The 18,574-nt window shown below is 52.2% G+C and overlaps 1 protein-coding gene across 1 annotated transcript in view; it reads right to left on the bottom strand.

Annotated features, from left to right (window-relative positions):
- Positions 1–4,783: 4,783 nt before the first annotated feature.
- Positions 4,784–18,574, bottom strand: part of Wnt3 (Wnt family member 3) — a 41,546-nt gene continuing 27,755 nt past the window's right edge. The window contains exons 2-5 of the mRNA XM_057776405.1: positions 12,707–12,948; positions 9,585–9,850; positions 8,450–8,937; positions 4,784–4,981 (exon numbers count right to left, since the gene is read on the bottom strand). Of these exons, the coding sequence (XP_057632388.1) occupies positions 8,458–8,937; positions 9,585–9,850; positions 12,707–12,948 (988 nt within the window). The 3' untranslated portion in view covers positions 4,784–4,981; positions 8,450–8,457. The remainder of the gene's footprint in view (positions 4,982–8,449; positions 8,938–9,584; positions 9,851–12,706; positions 12,949–18,574) is intronic.

The raw sequence follows: 18,574 nt of genomic DNA on the forward strand, positions 1-18,574 counted from the left end.
TCTCGAAAAACCAAAAAAAAAAAAAAAAAAAAAAAAAAAAAATCTGAGCTAGGAACTCAGTCAGAAACTGAAGGGAAGCTGCTTCTTAGTAAAATGGCTCCTCCTCTGAAACGTGTGAACTGGAGGCTCCTGCACTCCAATGTGTGCAGTGTGAACCGGAGGCGTGTGCAGTGTGAACCAGAGGCTCCTGCACTCCAATGTGCACAGTGTGAACCGGAAACTCCTGCACTCCAATGCATGCAGTATGAACCAGAGGCTCCTGCACTCCAGTGCGCACAGTGTGAACCAGGGGCTCCTACCCTCCAATGCACACAGTGTGAACTGGGGGTCCTGCACTCCAATGTGCACAGTGTGAACCAGAGGCTCCTGCACTCCAACATGCACAGTGTGAACTGGAGGCTTCTGCACTCCAACACACAGCGCGAACTGGAGGTTTCTGCACTCCAATGTGCACAGTGTGAACTGGAGGCTTCTGCACTCCAACGCGCACAGTGCGAACTGGGGGTGCCTGCACTTCATGGCTCACTTTGGTATCCGTCATACTGTCTGCATTTCTCAGACATCAGATGCCGCAGCCCCGGACCTTTGCACAAGCAAGCCCCCAAAAGTGAAGGCTGTGCAGAGAAGAGGCTAGCTCCTCCTTACCTCCAGAGCATGGCCACTCCGATGAACCTCTCCTACGCAGTCTTTCTCTAAGTCATTCAAAGAGATTACTTACTAAATGTTTATGTCTTCGTTTAGGGTGGTAGCTTAAAGGTTACAGTGAGCAGCCTCTCAGTTTGAACAATATGTCACGGGATTATGAGAAGACTCAGGTCTGCTAATCAAACCCTCGTCAACAGACCTACAGAAGCAGAGTCAGTCATAAATGGCCACCTGACCAAACACAGGAGGCAAGGGCAGGATTTCGGTTTGCTCGTCTGGCAGCTGGGCCACCCTCTTCAAACAAGAGACTGGGCAAGGTTTGTTAAGGGTTCAAAACTGCGTGTAAATCTTTATAAGTTGTTGTAAAATGAAAGCCGCTGGCACCCGCTGAGGCTGAGTCCCGGTGACAGCCCAGGAGGGTGAGGATGGGGTTCACAAGGAGGATGAGGTGTGGTAGTGCACACCTATAATCCCAGCACTCCAGACGCAGAGGCTGGAGGATCAGCACAACTCGGAGGCCAGCCTGGTCTACCTCGTGCCAGGAGAGCTAGCACTGCAGAGTGAGACTGTCCACTCTGGGATTGCAATGGCATGTATTTGTGAGTCTCTGGCCCAGTCCCCATAATGGACAGCCACTGTTCCGGGATTAATCAGTGGTGAGGTAGCTGTTTGCCTCCCAGATTCTGTTAAGCCAGGCATAGAGGTGGAACACAGTACTTAGGCTGAGCTCACTTCCTGAGTGTAGACCATTCCTGCTCCATGCCAACATGCCCAGGAACACACGAGACAGCCAGCGGGTCCACCCAGAACAATCTCACCCCACTTGCCTTGCTTTTCCTTGCTTTTGCCTCAGCTCCTCTCCCTGTATTTCTGCCTCATTCTTGAACTCAACAGCCTGTCTTCAGAATAATGTTGCTTTGAATAAAACCTTCCCCTTCTCTCAATTTTTTCCAAAACATTGTTTAAATTTTATATCTCTATTTTTTTTAATACATGGTCTCACTGCATAGTGCTAGCTGGCCTGGAATAGAGGTCCACTCATCTCCGCCTGCCTTATACACCACCATGTGCAACATAAAGCTTCCTCTTCCCGTTGTTTCTAACTACTTTTCAAGCATAGCTTGAACACTGGGTTCTCCTTAATAGAATCCAGTGGCCATAGGATACAGATAGCCTTAGTAAGTATGAATAGAGACCATTTAAACATTTGGCAATCTTGTAAGTTTAAAAAAATTAAAAAAAAAAAACCCAGAATGCTAGGAGAGAAGACTGTTTACCTCATGGAAAAGTAAAATGAAATAAAAGAGGCCAGCCACTAAAGCCTGGAGCTCCACCTCTACTCTTGAGGGCTTTGCACAAGTGGTACAGGGGCAAAGGATGCATAACAAGGAGGAGGCTCTTGTGGTCATTTCCAGCAGAGGGGTATCAGGCAAAGGACTTTATATTGGCAACCCATCTCCACCATCAGAAGAAGATGGCGTCACTTTCTGACGATGTAACAGTTATTTCTATGAGTGGTAGAGCCGGAGAAAGAAAGAGAAAACTCTAGCCATCCTCTGAAGCATTGTGTCAGAAACACTGAAGAGGGTATTCTGTAGGTAGGTCTGAGAACTAAAGGACCATGTATCATCATTAAACCGCACGCCTTTAATCCCAGCACTCAGAAGACAGAGGCAGGCGGATCTCTGTGAGTTTGAGGCCAGCCTGGTCTACAGAGTGAGTTCTACAGCTAAGGCTACACAAAGAAACCCTGTCTTGAAAAACAAAAACAGAAGCAACAAAAAAGATAGCAGGATGAGGGCCTCAGGTGAGTCTTACTGAAACTCCAGACCAAGGAGAGAGTGCCCTTCCCAGAGTTCCCAGCAAGTCCTGTCCAAACCAACCTCCAGCTCCAATGTCAACTGGCCCAGCGCCCAGGCAGGACACACCATCTTGCAACCTACTTACCTCTTCTTCCACAGTTCAGCTGTTGTATAGAGCTGGCAGGAGAGCAGCCATTTCTGGTGCAGCTTCATTTTCAGTAGACCAACTCCTTGTCCCCAACCAACAGTGTGAGTGTGGTAAGAAAGGAGGAGGAGGAAGACAATGGCTGGCCCTATGATCCACTGACCTGGGCCAGATCGTTTAGAAATACCTAAGACATCAACATATATGTTGAAAATGTTCAAGGCTGTGAATGAATTACTGACCAGATTTGTGCTTCCCCAAACTGGAAATCCTTTGTGTTTTTGTATTATTGCTACTTAGTATCAAGTAATCTTTTAAGTCTCATGTGATGCCTGCTGTCCGTGACATCTCATCTTGTTTACAGAGGAGGAAATGACCATAATCTGGCCATTTAATTAGTAGAGGCCACCACCTTCAGATACCCTTGACCTAAGGATGAATCTGGAGACTCCACACAGCATACAATGTATCTGTTTGAAGTTTACCTTTTCTTTAATGACTTAATGGAAAAAAACTGCATGATGAAATAGATTTTCTCCAAATATATATATATTTATATAATATATAATCTTAGTTAACTCAAGGTATATACATTGTATAATAAATAATATTTATAAAAAGAGACTTTTTGAATATAAAATCAAAAAGATCAACAACTTCTACAACTTTTTTACAAAACTTTGGATACAGCAGGTTGGTAGGAAATTCCCAGTGGATGCTATTACCTGACTATGCGAGGATAATTACAATGCACTCATGTACTACTATTAATTAAATAATTACTTGTCCGCTACTTGAATACGCCCCAGAAACATGACTTTATCACTTTTAATATAGAATACATAGATATGAAAAGACTTGTAAATTTTGTATCCGGTCTGCTTTAGTGTCCTCGTATAAGCGAGCATTATCCGATTGACTTGATTTCAGACTTCTGGAAGGAGAGATGGGAGGGGCATTTGGGATGCTGGGAAGGGGTGGGAGGTGTACCTCGAGCAGTGCTCCTGGTCACAGGGCGGAGAGTATGGGCCTGCTTGGCAAGTCAACTACACAACAGGAAAGTGAGTGGCTGACCTGATGTCAGAGTTAGCAGACCCCAGGCAGAAGGGGGAAAGGACAAATCTTTGTTCCGCTGTCGCATCTCCTCTTTCTGATTCTCCTTAAGACAGAGTCGATGGAATGATCCATGCTGCCGCACCCATCTTATTAACCCCAGGCAGGACCACCAAGCATCAGAACTGAGCTGGGAGCTGCTTCATTCGCCCTGCTCACCTCTTTCGAACACCTAATCCAGATCCTTAGGAAATGAGATAGGCTATCTTACTCACAGACCGGGGAGGGCTGTGTTAAGGATCTCTAGTCTTTTGGGTTACTCAATCCAAAGGGAGGCGAGGCCTCGGGGAGACCTGCCCTCCTAACACAAGGGAAATGGGAATCTCCACCCGGCCCACCTGCCAGCTGCCAATTTCCAATTGCAAGATTGTTGCTCTCTCACTGGTGCCATTAGCCAGCTAAGGTGCCCAGCTGAGCTCTCTAGGGTCTGCCAGTGGGCATGGCTGCCAAGGGCAGAACGGCCCCCTCTTTCTGCAGGTAGTGCATGGAGCTAGCAGGAACTTGCCTCTGCGCCCAGCCTATTTACAAGATCCACCATGAAAAGCGTCTGCAGAAACGGTGGAGGCTGCAGAATGGCAGAAAAAGATGACCTGACTGTTTCTAATGCAGAGCAGGGCTAGAGACAAAAATGACCTAAGAGGAGCTCGACCATTCTTCAGATGGTTTCTCAGACCGCCCAAAATTCTGAGATCTTCAAAACTCAAGATCCTGCTCCAACAATGGCCCAGGGCCTCCCCGCCACTACACCCTGGCTATACTTATGGCTTTTCTCAGAACGGGAAAGTGTGTCCAGCTTGCATGGGAGTAGAGGGACAAAAGGGACTGCAGGGCTCTGTCCTGTTTCATCCTGGAATGTCATGAGTAGAGGCAGCTTGGAGGGCAGAACCTTGCCATGCTCTCGTCTTCCCCACCAGGCCAAGAGCTCGCATTAGCCCAGCCTGTTCTGTTGCAGTAGAATAATTTTTTTTTCATTTTTATTTTCTTTAACATGTGCAAAGGTAAGCCTCGGGTCTGTTCCCAGCAGACCCTGGAAAACCAAAAAAAAAAAAAAAAAAAAAAAAAAAGCCCCTCTGTAAAGCCACACACCATCCAGAGCAGGGTGAGAAACGTTAGATGAGAAAGGAGGGGCCTCCCGTCCGAGGCCGGCTGGGTCCAGGTCATTTATCACTGCAGCTTCTTGCCGGCCAGTGCCGAAGGCTGGCCCAGGTCTACATCCTGCTTCCCATGGGACTTCGATGAATGGATCCAGCCGCGCAATCTACCCCTTCCCAGTGCCCTTTGGGAAATAAACAGGAAGAATCAGAAACCTAATAACCGCTGTTGACATCACCCCCTGGGATGCAAAGATCACAAGCTCCTAACACTGCTCCCTCTTAACCTCCGAACCTGCTGTGGAGAGAGGACATGCCATCTAACCTTATAGCCGAGGAAGCCTGCTGTAAGTAGCTATGGCAGCACCATCCTATGTTGAGCTGGAGAAACCTGGTCGTCTACGGGACCAGTCAGTTCCCAGCAGGGCTAGCGCCACCAGACACACTCTGTGTCCCTGATCAGGCACCAGCAGCTTGCTGTGAATTGTCCAAAACAAAAAGCATCTACTTAACTAATTATGATGAATCCCTTCCCAGAATGCTCTACTGAGAATGTTTAATCCTTCACCCTGTCCCATGGGATTTGAGGTACCAAGGCATCTCCCAGGCACCCACCAGCCAACCCTCAGCTGTGGGTCTGGCAGAGATGAACCAGGCAGAGCAAGATGACCTGAATATGCCCAGGGCTCCACAAAAGACTAGTGGCAGACCCAGGACGCGGGGCCAGTTAGATGAGACTGGGCCCACAGCTCTTCCAACATCGGGATAAAAACCATAACCCCGATGTTTGCAAACCACCAGTGTTGAGTACCAGCCAGTGGCTAAGTGGAGACAGTGGACAAAGCTCAAGCAATGGAGAAAGCATCTTCCCCACTTAGGAAAGGCGGGGCTGCTGCCACTGTGCTGAGTTCTTCTCAGAGGGTATGGAGGGCATGTGACCTGCCCTGCTCTGCTCTGCGGCTTCTTCTCTGCCTGTTCTGCCAAGGAAAATGCCAGACACTCTCTCTGCCTGCTGTCTCCCTGCCCACTGGTCTCTTGGGTTCCATGAGTAGTAGCACCCACAGGGATGAGAGAGTGGGAAGGAAGATCTCAACCAGCTTTGGCAAACCAGGCTGCAAGAGCCTAGAGAAAGTTAACTCTTGATCAGCCCTGCTGGGACCTCAGGCCAGGCCCTTTAGGACTCTGTCGAGCTCCCAGCAGCCCTGTAGGACACAGATCTTATCAAGAGGAAACCAGGGCTAAGAAAGGCAAAGGATGTCACAGTGGGAGAGAGCTTGCAGCTTATCAGAAAGTGTGGGTTTGAGAGCCCCATCCTGCGACCGGCTTGAGGCTATGACCTACATGGTTATGTCCACACGATACTGGAAAAACACCAAGTGTCTGTTGTAGAAATGTGAATCAAAGGGGCTGCTGGCAAGGGCTCTGCTACCCAGCAACACCTGATTCTTCTTAGGGGGTCAATTTTTAGTACAAGGGTTGATGTGGAGTGATTTTCTGGACATCGAAGGCCAACCCACCACTTCCTTCTCTGCCTGGAGGATCTGGGCTGCCCACACAGGCAAGGACTGAGTGACAGGATCTGTATCTGGGTCCCACACTGCCCCCATGGATCCAATATGAGGCTTGGGACACCGATAATGTGGCCTTAGCAAGCTGACGTGGGGAAGGGTTTCTGGGGGACAAACACGAGGGTCTGTCTAGGCCACTGATTCAGTCTGTCCTTCAGTGAAATCGGCGGCTAGACAAATGGCCCTCCCACCTGGCCAGTAGCTGACTACACTCACAGCTCCTCAAAATGGCCAGAGCCAGTGTCATCTGATGGGGTGGCAGGGCCACTACCCGTGGTTTTCTGACATTCTTTCCACTTCCGCACACCAGAACTACCATTAGCCTGTGAGTCTCTGTACTCGCTGACTTTTCTCCCAGCCTTTCAAAACACAGAAGGAATACCAAGGTGCCACTGTTCCTTTGCAGCAACCCCGTGCCAGCGCTCTGGTGGCTTCTTTGACACTTCTGACAGAGCAGCAGAGGCGCATTCGTGCCCGCTAACTTGAGCCTCATAAAAATTCAGCAAGGTCCCCATTCTGCCATCAGGGTAGATGTGAGGAAGTCAGTAAGGAGTGCAATGTTCAGCAGCAGGCTAGTGAAGTGCTGAGACTCAGCGGTGGTCCTCCCGACCCTTGCCCTCGAGACAGAAAACTCACCCCTCTTGTAGGGTTCTAGACCCTGCCAGGATGGAAAGTAAACCCCACAGGAACTTTTCAGATGGGCTGAGAAGGGTGTCACCCTTCAATCAGAGGTAGTTCTTGTGATGTTGGGTACCTCCTAGCCCTACACAGTGCAGACATGAGCCACCAGCTCCTGTGTGTCGGCGGTTCCGAGGTGCTTAGGTAGAACACACTGCCTTGGCCAGCCCTGACAGAAAGCTGTTTTGCCATCAGTCAAGCACTGGCTTCGGGTGTTCTTCCCCTCACTCCTCACAGCAGCTCAGGAACGCTAAGATGCTGAAGCCAGAGTTGTTGGTTGACAAATGGGATAAGCTCACTGACAGTCGGATCTAACTGCAAGCCTGCACCGCACAGCAGAGCCTTCTCAGGGGAGGAGAGGACCGAGGGAGGGCCGCGCTGGCCTTAGAAACCTCCCATGCTAGAGACTCTAGGATCACTCTGCTTCTAGGCTGGCCTTCCCGGGGTCCTCCCACACTGGCCAGCTCTGGGAAGCTTGGGAGCTCTGGGAAGCTTGGGAGCATAATCCACCAGCCTTTTATCCTGCGATTACTCACTATAGTCACTCTGAACTGGGATCCTTCCTCCTTCCCATCTCCCTCCATAAACTTGGTGAGAGTGCTCCCTGCCCCACCCAAGCTTCAGATCTTGCTCCCACCCTCACCCACCCCACCCCCTAGGCTCTGGAGGATTTGCCTAGGTCAAAACTTGCCCTTTTAGTCCGTGGATGATGGTGGGAAATGACTCTGCCCCGGGGTATGAGAGACTTTTCAGCCCACGGTTTCAGGCTCTCTCTCTCTCTCTCTCTCTCTCTCTCTCTCTCTCTCTCTCTCTCTCTCTCAGGACAGGGTCTCACTATGTATTCCTGGCTGTCCTGGAACTTTCTATGTATACCATATGGCTTCAAAGTCGCAGAGACCCATTTCCCTCTGCCTCCTGAGTGCTGGTATTAAAGGCCAGTACCACCATACCCAGATCCTGTTTCTGGCATTTGAACTTCTCCTCATTGGACAGTAAGGACACTGAGGCCCTAAGAAATAAAAATTAGGGGCACAGCTAGGACCAGACCTCAGCATCTCTCTTCTGACTGCACAGACACTCAATAATGACAGCCAGCGGCTACGAACAAACCCGGTCTAGCTCATCATTGCTAATTTGTGTAAGATTTTTAATCAATTGCTTGTGGCTTATGTGCACACCATCGGTTATTATCTGAGCCTGGTGTAAATCTGTTAAGTCGCTGCCTAAGACCATTCCCATGTAAGCGTGGGAAGCCCTGGATTTCTTCTTCTGCCCCGGAGCCTTGTTTGTCTTGGGAGCTTAGGAACAGAAAGGCAGTCCTGGCAGAGGAGAGGGGAGAGCAGCCCTGCGCCCTACTCGGCGGCACCCCTTCCTAGGCATAGCCCTGCGCCCAGCCCTGCACCCTACCTGGCTCCCTACTTGCAGGTGTGTACATCGTAGATGCGAACGCACTCTTGGCAGCTGACGTAGCAGCACCAGTGGAAGACGCAATGGCATTTCTCTTTCCGCTTCTCGGTCCTCGTGTTGTGGCCGCGGCCACAGCACAGCAGATCGCAGCCGTCAATGCCATGAGAGGTGACATTGCAAGTCCTGTCCCTGGTGCCGAAGGAGCCCGTCTCTGGGTTGGGTTCACAAAAGTTGGGGGAGTTCTCATAATAGACGAGGTCCCTCTCGGTGGGGGGCTTGAAGAGCGCATACTTGGCCCGCAGAGTCTCCACCCAGCCTCGGGACTCCCGGTGCTTCTCCACCACCATCTCGGAGGCGCTGTCGTACTTGTCCTTGAGGAAATCGCCAATGGCACGGAAGTCGGGCTGGGCCCACCAGCAGGTCTTTACCTCACAGCTGCCGGACAACCCATGGCATTTGCACTTCAGGTGCATGTGGTCCAGGATGGTCTGGGGAGGAGAAGAGCAGCAGCTAGCCCAGAGTGACCCACCTGGGGTACCACATCCTCATTGGAAACCAGGGTCTCTAGTCCCACCCCAAGCCCTGGCCGGCTTTCCATTCGCATGGCATCCACACTAGTGGTGCAAACTAGCGACTGTCATGCCCCTTCAGTGCCGAGGCTGGGAGCCAAGTGATTGGCTTAAGGTTCCACAAACACAGGAAGGGGTAAGACTGGACTCAAAGTCAGTTCCCACAGACAACCACATCACAGATGTTCGCAGACTAAGCCTGTCAAACATCATAGCATAGTCTTCAGGTGCGTGCTCTTATAGGGCAGCTACACTCTCTGGCAGAGTAATTTTCTCCCTGAAGAACCAGGAGCAGGGACAAGCATGATGATTTGAGTTTGATACCAGAACCTACAAGGTGGGGAGAGCTGGCTACAAGTTGCCCTCAGACTTGTATACACACAGCATGGCACGGATACACAGAGACAATGAATTAGTAAATGTACTTAAACGAAAATTAATAACCCACTCGGGAGCAGCTAGGGAGAGGAAGGAGGGAGGTCAAGAGCGTCCTATGGGGTGTGGATCGGATCCTAGAGGGTCAGGATCCCTGGTGGGGACCCCAGAGCTATGGGCAGCTGACTCACCGTGCGGCCTGCCTCGTTGTTGTGCTTGTTCATTGCCGAGCGGGCATCGGGTCTGTTTTCCCGTGCATCCGCAAACTCCCGCGACACCAGCACCCCGAAGTCGGCGTCCTCACTGCAGCCGCCCCACTTCCAGCCTTCTCCAGGTGGCCCTTTATGATGCGAGTCGCAGCCGCAGATGGTGGAGGTACCCTCGGCGCAGGAGCGCGTGACCGCGAAGGCGACACCAGCCGAGGCAATGGCATGCACAAAGGCTGATTCGCGGGTGGCTGCAGGAGAATGTCGGGAGAAGACAGTCAGGCTGGAGCCTAGGTTACAAAGTCTTGCCTCTGAGGACTGGACAACCATCGAGGGAAGAGCCAGGTGTCCTCCTGCTCCTCGTTAGCGAGTTCAGACCCTAGCTAGTCTTCTAGCTTTACGGATGGGTAAACTGAGGCCAGGACAGCAATGCTACATGAAAGGAGCGTCTGTGGTGGGACGGGAATGATCACTGAGGAGCTAAGGTGGCCCTGCCCTGCTCTCAGTCCAACCTTGACCTTAAAAAGCACTCCTTTACAAAACAGTTCTGAGCGCTGTCACCGGAGGCTGGAATCTGCAACCTAAACCTGCTAATCTACGCTCAGTCCGAATCTCCGTTCCCCGAAGGCAGATTCCTCATCTGAGCTTTACATTACATTCTGTAAAATGGGTGCAGCTTCTCCTGCCATAAAGCTGTTTATTCCCTGTTCACATCCTTCTAAGCCACAAGGGTCGAGACACAGGGCAGTTTTTCTGCCTCTGGCGCCAGAGACACGGGAAGAGGAGAATCTCATGGGGTGTCCCTAGCCTTGTTAGAGTAAGAGCCGCCCCATGAATGCTGCGTATATACAGTTCTGTCTTTCGGGGGCTTTATTCCCTAAAATGTTCTAAACTCTTATTTATAGACAGAGCACTGGGAGGCCAGAGGTTCAGCAATCTCTTCTTATAGAACCCCAAAGCAGGTCGCGCCATATTACACAGGTGGTCGGACCCAAGTCTCCTTTCCTAGGTCGTGGCCCATCCTTAATACAAAGTTCTCAAAGCCACGGCAGCCTCTGCTGGCATGACGCCCTCACATGCCACCTGCACAGCAGGGGCGCGTCCCACTTTCCCCGTAGCCTGGCGGGGATCGCCAAGCGGGAGCTGGCGCAGCCCGGGGGCTGCGCGCAGTGGTGATCCGGGCCTCCGGGCCCGCGCGCCCCAGGGGAGGGTGCCCCTGGCTTCCGGCGACCCGGCCCCGCCACGCTCGGTTCCCAGCGCCGGGGCCGCGGGGGTGGCGGGGGCGGGGCGGGGATTAGCCTGGGAGCGGCGCTGCCAGCCCCGCTGTGCCGGTCCCCGTCCGGCGGGGCCCGCTGCGCCGCTCAATCCGCCTTTGTTCGCGCGGTGTCACACCGCATTACCCGCATAATACGGCCGCCGGGCCTCGGCCGCCGGGCCGGCCGCCACCGCGTAGCAACGGGCGGCTCCCGCGGCCGGGCCGCGCCCCCAGCCCCGGCGCCGGGCAGTGCGATCCCCGGGAGGCGGCGGCCAGAGGGCGTGTGAATGGCGCAGCGACCGCAGCGGGCGCGCTGCGGGGGGCGGCGCTCGCGCCCTCGGGGAGCCGCTGGGGACCGCGGCCTCGCGCCTTCCGGGAGTTCACCCCACACCTGCTGGGACGTGAGCAAAAGTGGACAGGACCCACGGGACCCCGGGGGCGCGGGTACACTTTCCTGAAACCTCACCCCACTGCCTTCATCAAATCCCAGTGTCTCAGTCCCATATTCCGTGCACACCGGGACACAAACTGCCCTCTTGCAGTGGGACCGAGGTTTGTAGCACAACCCCTTGAGGCGAATCTAAACAACCAACAGACCTATAGCGAGCCGGTATAAAAGCTGAAAGGTCTAGGTGGCCGATGTCCTGGGCGGGACGCGTGATCAGAAGGCCAGTGTTGCTTTTGGGGTGGCGTCGGGACGCCGGGCTGTTTGATTAAGCGCTACCTGGACTGAGGTGGGGCGCCGGAAGGCGGTGAGACCAACAGGCGGGCGAGACGAGGTTTGAAAAGCCTTTCGCCGCCGCCACTTGGCCCCAATTAGAGGCCAAACCTTTTATGTAAACAAGGAATAATTAGCTTTGATAATAGAAGCGTAAACAGAATCATCATCCATTGATTTGCTAATTGCCCTCCTGTCCCATGACAATAGCCAGCTATTTTTTTTTTTTTTGACTGTAGGTTGTACTAGAAACCCAGGTGGGGGCGGGGGGGGGGGGCGGGTAGGGAACTAAATTCACTCCAGTCGGTAGGGTAGTCAGTTCCTCTGTCCTAAACTCAGCTGATCACCCCTCCTCTTCCTGGCTGTGAAGGCAGCTTTTACTAATTCCTTCGAGGAGGAGGAGTACCCACCCCCCACGGGCTGGAAAACTCCGAGGACAGCCCAGCTAGGGTCCTTAAATTGCCGGACACAAGAGTTTCTGGAGCAAAATCCCCTTCTTAGGAGTTTCCCCACTCATCCTCCCTCTCTTACACCCCATGCTCAAAGTGAAATGCAGCTACTTTCATCCACTAGGGTCACAGTTGGTAACACTGCCAGGTCTCAAGATAGCTGAGGCCACCAGTTTATGGGCATGTCTTGCTTTCAGGACATGGGAACCAACGAGAACTCTCAGTGGAGTCTTGGAGGCCACCCAGTGCTACCAACATCAGGCAGCTTCAACAGACTCTGGGGACTTTTCCATGGCAGAACACCTAGGCCTGGCACCATCCCGCTCCCACCCCAAAGCTGTATTTGCATAGCACTTAACACAGCATAAGGGAAATATCACTCATGTCCACATCAAAGCCTTGGGGCCCCTGCTGTGTCAGCCAGGAAGGAAGGCTCTGGACTCCTTGGTGCCTGTCCTCCGATCTCCAACCCTGAGGCATCTCAGGGCTGCCCAGCCCCCTGCAGCACCAGAAAAGATGTGCTGATGAGGAGACAGCCGGCTCTGTCCAGAGATGGACCCCACCCACTTTCCACCAGCTTTATGACCCCCCTAGGGAGATCTTGGTTTCAGAGTTTCCCACGGTGGGAGGAAGGGGGCAGAGTCCTGGGACCCTTCCCAACAACCCCACTCTCCCAGCCACGTACCTTTGTCCAGGACAGGCCCAAAGATGGCCAAGCTGTCATCGATGGTGGTACAGTTCCATCGGCGGCCCCGGAACTGATGCTGGCACTCCTGGATACCCAGCTTTACACCTTCTGCTACACTGGGCATGATTTCGATGTAATTGCGGCAGAAGCGCAATTGCTTGGGGACCAGGCCTGGGATGGAGCCGCAGAGCAGAGGCTGGGAGCCCAGAGATGTGTACTGCTGGCCCAGGGCCAGGGACCTGCAGACAGACAACGGGTATGGCACTGTAGACATAAAACACGTGGCCTAGTATGGATGTCATGTCTTCACAGGGGAGGGAGTGGAGTGGGGGAGGGTGGGATGATCCATGGCTCTGAGAAGCCTATATAACCTCATGTGCTGCTTTTGACTTCCTTGGGGACGTGGTGTCTGCAAAGGGCACAGCCCTGGCTTAGGCAGTGTCCCTCTGACTTGCAGGATATGTGGAACAGCGGAGCCTCTGGGGGAGGAGGGACTTTGTGGGTCTGTACTATGTCATGAAAATAACCCTGGGCTGGAAATACAGAATTGGGGCCGAGATCAAGTTCTGCCCAGTGCCCGGGGCCCAGTTGCCCTGGTGGGAATTGCAAGAGTCCCGCTGAGGAATCTCCCAGGGACTCTAAGATTCACAGGCCATGTGGAGACTAACAGCCATTCATGGGAAGGAATCCAAACATAAAGGACAAAGGAAGCAGAGGCCATTGTGACTCCAGCTTCATCTTAGAAAAAAGAACAAAAAACGGAAGCATAAGTCTCAGCAGACACGCACACATACCCCAAAGCCCCCCAGCTCTTCCCCGGGATTAGACATACTTGACCAAGTGCTCTGTCTGCAAGCGCCTCCGCCACCATCTTTATAGTTCCCTAGAAGTTTCTAGAGTGCCACCTCCCCTCTCACCAGAGACAGAGGCTCCGTTTCATGATTACTTTTAACTCAAGAGCAAAAGGAAAAATCTCAGCAGGCATTTCCCCAAACCCTGTTTCTTCAGTCCAGCCACCCTGTTCTACCCTCGGATTTTATATGTTGGGAAGTCCAACTCTAGAAAAATCAAAGTACTGCCGGTGTCTCTGCATTTTCCTCCCCGCTTCCCAAGAAAGGGGCAGCAGAAATGATGTCATGGGTCTCGGGACTTCACGGTAAATTGTGGCCAGCGCCATATAAGGACCAGTGTCCTAGAAGAAGGTAACCTAGGCACTGGCCAAGGTCAAGTCCTGGGTGCAGGAGCCTTGGGAAGAGGGCCTGGGGTAGGCCTCTGGGATGGGCTAGAAGAAAGCACACAAAAGCTACCTTGGCTAGGCACGGGTGAACCAAACACTGGCCATTTATGGATTCTGGTTGTTCAGCACCTTGCACGAAATGGGCCTGATCAGTTTTTGATCATTTCTGTCCCCTGATGAAGAATCAGGGTTTCCAGACGGCTTGCCCAGGCCGATCAGCATATGCTACTAGCTGCCTCCCCAGCACCCGTTCCCCACGTTAGATGCTCAGAGTCTTGCTCAATCCAGAGACTCCAGGGCAACGTGGCACACAGCACCGCTGCTTCAGGCCCCTCTGGCCTCAGCTACCAGGGGAGGAGGTCCAGGTTTTCCCATTTGTTCACTGGGAAGAAAGAGTGGGGAGGCAGAACTCAGGGGTTTGAATTAGTGACCTTCAGGAGCCATGTCCAGCCATGCATTTCTAGCAAGTGATCCCCCACTGAGCTCTCCCCAACCCAAGTTCTGAATCCTTTTGAAAAGGAAAATTCGGGGACATGGTGGTGCATTCCTGCAATCCTAGCACTTAGAGAAGCAAGAGGATCAGGAATTGCAAACTAACCTGGGCCACAGGACACTGTCACATTGAGACAGAACAAGAGTGAGAAAGAGTGGGGTAGCCACTGAAGCATTAATGGCACCCCATCATGGCTAACTACCAGCTCCCTTCACTCAGTGCCCTTTCCTCGAGTTGCCTGATAGCAACCCAGCACACAGTAGGGACTTTACTAGCTACACAGATCACAGCCCACACGTGGAACCACTGTTAGAAACTACACCGCCTGGCTCCAGAGCTCTGGGGCAAGTCACTTACCTCTGCCTTATAGACAATGTCTGCTTGGGTCCTTCAGGAGCCGGGGTGACTTCAGGCCTGGCCTGTCTACAGCTTAGTGGGCTCATGTCTAAGTGGGAGACAATAGTGAGCCCAGACTGATGGCACATAGCACACGAAGCCCTGGAGGGCGCTCAGCAAACCACCATCTGCTCCACCCGGTGTAAAGAAGAAAACTCTAATATGTATTATAGGTCTGACCCAGGCTGGGCACAGTTCTAAATGTTTATATCTTTATACTATTTAATCCTCATAGGTCTGTGACATAGAAACTCATCATCACTAACATCGCATATCACAGACAAGGAAACCAAGGCAAAGAAAGTAAGTAACCTGCCTGAATCTGCAGGGCTTAAAGTGCTGGAGTTGACCCTTCCTCCTGACATATGTTCTCTCTCCTCCCTCCCTCCCTCCCTCCCTCCCTCCCTCCCTCCCTCCCTCCCTCCCTCCTGCCCTTACCATACCCTTTTCTAGCACACAGCCCTAGTCTCACCTCTCAAGCACTACAGTTACTAGAAAAGAAAATCTTCCAGGGTTCAATACAGACAGCTTGTCACCCTGAGTTATGCTCCCTCCTCCTTACCCTGGACCCTTACCCTGGCTCATACCCAGCTCTGTCTTCCTCAAGCTGCCAATCCAAGCAATTTCCTTAACTTCACATCCCAGTTTCGTCGCCTGTGAGACAGACCTCACAGGAGAAAGGTGCACAGTTAAGTGCCAGGCATATCGGAATCCCCCAAGGAATGGTGGCCACCTCAGGTTCCCCGCCATCAGTCCTGTGTCCCTGCCATGTCACCAGCCTCATTTCTCTCATCCTTGTTTCCCTGACTTGGTACAATGCTCCAGAATTTCCATCATACATGAGAAGAGACGAGGCCTCAGGACAGAGCTGAGACCCTTCACCAACAGCCCTGTCAGAACCGGCAGAGCAAATCCCTCTGACTGACAGGCCAAGTTGAGCAAAGCTGTGTGTGACTTGGATGGATGTTCAAGCTAACCAGAGAGTATTTCCAGGGTGCTCTGGTCAAAGGTCTCAGTGGATCTGGACATCCTGTGATAATTAGCCAGGGCCTCTAGGGACGCGGCTCAGATCTATGGATGGCTTTGGGCTCTTCTTGAGGCTGTGGCCTTGGCATTGAATTCTGTAGGACAGCTGCCCTCCCAGACATGCCCTGCCGGTCCTGAGCTGTGCCCACGCAGCACGGCTGACATTCCATCGTGGCAGACGTATCAGCGTAACCCACTTCTTGTCCCCATTACAGAAGAGCTTTGTCCCCCTGGGAGAGTCGACAGGAGAGCCTCCTCTTCTCGCTCTCTCCCCAGTGTGAGAGGCTTTGATTAGATTTGCCTTAGGGGCAGCTGAAACGGCTTCACACCCTTCTCGCAGGCAGAGCCCTCCACCCGAGTGTCTCTCTGCAGCCCGTACCCAAGGCAAACCCATCCTGGATCACTTGTAAAGACTTTCATGAGTTCCCAAGCAGAAATAACCTCTCCCAGCCTGAGTTTTGCCTGCACCCCATTCTCCCCTCCTCACCACAGAAGGCTGGCGAATTTATTTGTAGCATGTCACAAAAGGGGTGTGTCTTCTATTGGTCCCCCCCCCCCCACATACATACACCAGCACACTTGGGATTCCAGGCAAGAAGTAGAGGATGCCCCAAAGAGCCTGCCTGCTGCCCCCACTCGGCAGGCTCCAGGCAGCCGGAGGTTGCACCCACACACAGGACAAGACTCCTCAGTTCCGCTGAGGGACTTCCTACTGTGAGGATCTGAGACGATGGCCAGGCTCCCAAAAGAGGTTGGGGCATGGCTGGTACCAGCAGCTGATGAGGGGGAGGACAGAGGGCTTGCCAGGCCTGCCCTGCTGGGTAGGGGCTATTTATACCAGCTCCTGTCCCTTTCTTGCCCTGCTCTGCCCAAGGCCCTATTGCCTTCAGCCCCAGGGACAGCTCATCCTTCATCCCAACCACCCACCATCCAGCTGGGCCCAGGCAGATCCAAGTAGCCAGGTGAATGGGCCCTAGGTGGCATCAAGCCACAGGCTAATCACAGGGACCTGGGTGCTGACCCCAAAGGGAGAAAGACCACTCTCCAATTAGGCCAGACTGAGAACATCCCTATAGCCTTGTCCGTTCTTGCCCCTGGGTTCTTTATCACCTATTGGGACACCCATGAATAGAGGCTGTGGGTGGGTGTGCATGGTGACAAGATGGGACACAAGGATTTCCTTGCTGGAGAGGGAGACGGGACCTTGCCCATGGTAGGCAAGGGCTCTACTGCTGAGTCACAGACCTAGATATTAGTGTTCTGAGACAAGACCATAGCCTGTAGCCCATTCGGGTCTTGACCTTGCAATCCTCCTGTCTCCGACACCTGAGTACTAGCATTGTAGGTTGCACCCCACATCCAGCTCAGAGCAACAATTTTAATGGGTTAATTTATATTCTTTATTTACATACATAATTAATTTGAAGGCAAATGGGGTAAAGATCAGGAGCGGTTCCCAAAGAAAGTACAAGTGGCCTGGTAATACTTTTCATAGTGAGATACAGAATTCTTTGTTTTGTTTTTGTTTTAGAGACAGGATCCCATGTATCCCAGGCTGGCCTTCAACTCCCTAGGTAGCCAAGGATGGTTTTCAATTTCTGAACCTCCTGCCTCTACCTGAGTGCAAGGATTGTGGACATGAGCCACCACACCCAGTAATACAGTGCTGGGGACCAGACTTAGGCCTTCCTGCCTGCTCTGAAGGCCAACTGAGCTACATGCCTAGCCCTAGTCAGAGAATTCAGGGCAGCCTAGCTGCTGCATTGACTTACAAAGAGAAGTGTCCCTGTGGCCTGAAATACCTGCAAACTCTGCATCTCCAGCATGACTGAGCCCCCTACTGGGGCCAGGCTGCCTCTGGTCAACACCAGGCTCATCCTACCAGGTAGCCTCCCCTGTACCTAAGCCGGCTTGTTTTGTTTGCTTTTAAGTTTAGAGCCTCCCAATACAGGATCTAAGAGCTTAGGGAGGTGTTGGGGGTCACCGGGGTTCAGGCTGTCTTAACTGCTAACTATTTTTGTTTGAAAATGGTCACAAGCACAACCTCCCTTCTCTCCCTATATTTAAAACATATTTAAAAAGAGGGATTTGTTCGTGTGTGTGTGTGTGTGTGTGTGTGTGTGTGTGTGCAGAATTTCCATAGGATCCAGCAGTCCCAGCCTAGGTTCATATTCCACAGTAATGATTGTTAAGGATGATGAGAATGTTCTAGAAATAATGGCGATAGTCACATGACTTTGGAAATGTACTTAACGTATTGATTTATACAATTAATAATCCCTAAAATGACCAGGACTGTGTCTACCTGGATTCCTCAACTTTTTAAGAAACCTTTGGAGAGCCACTGGTCTGCTCCAGTTTTATGGGGATACCAAAGCTCAGATAGGTTTTGTTGTTTATCTGGGTCACTCAGTTGACTGGAAAGATCAGGAGCTGTGGCCACAGCTCTCTATCGCCAACAGGCTCTTCTCCCTGCACCCCTGGCTCTTCCTGTGAGCCCCAGGATATGATAAAGCACATTATCAGAAGCTTCTCTAGAACTCAGAGGAGTGGACAGAATATATTTGGGCCCACAGCATAAGGACAAGGCTCTCTGGTTCCTCCATTGGTCTCGGGATGAGTTCTGAGGTCAAGCCACCCCCATCTCGCTCTTCTTGGGATCATGGGAGTCCTTGCCCTTCCCTTCTCATGGAGATCAGTATCCATCCTTCCA

Source organism: Chionomys nivalis, chromosome 7, assembly GCF_950005125.1.
Source record: "Chionomys nivalis chromosome 7, mChiNiv1.1, whole genome shotgun sequence".
NCBI lineage: Eukaryota > Metazoa > Chordata > Mammalia > Rodentia > Cricetidae > Chionomys > Chionomys nivalis.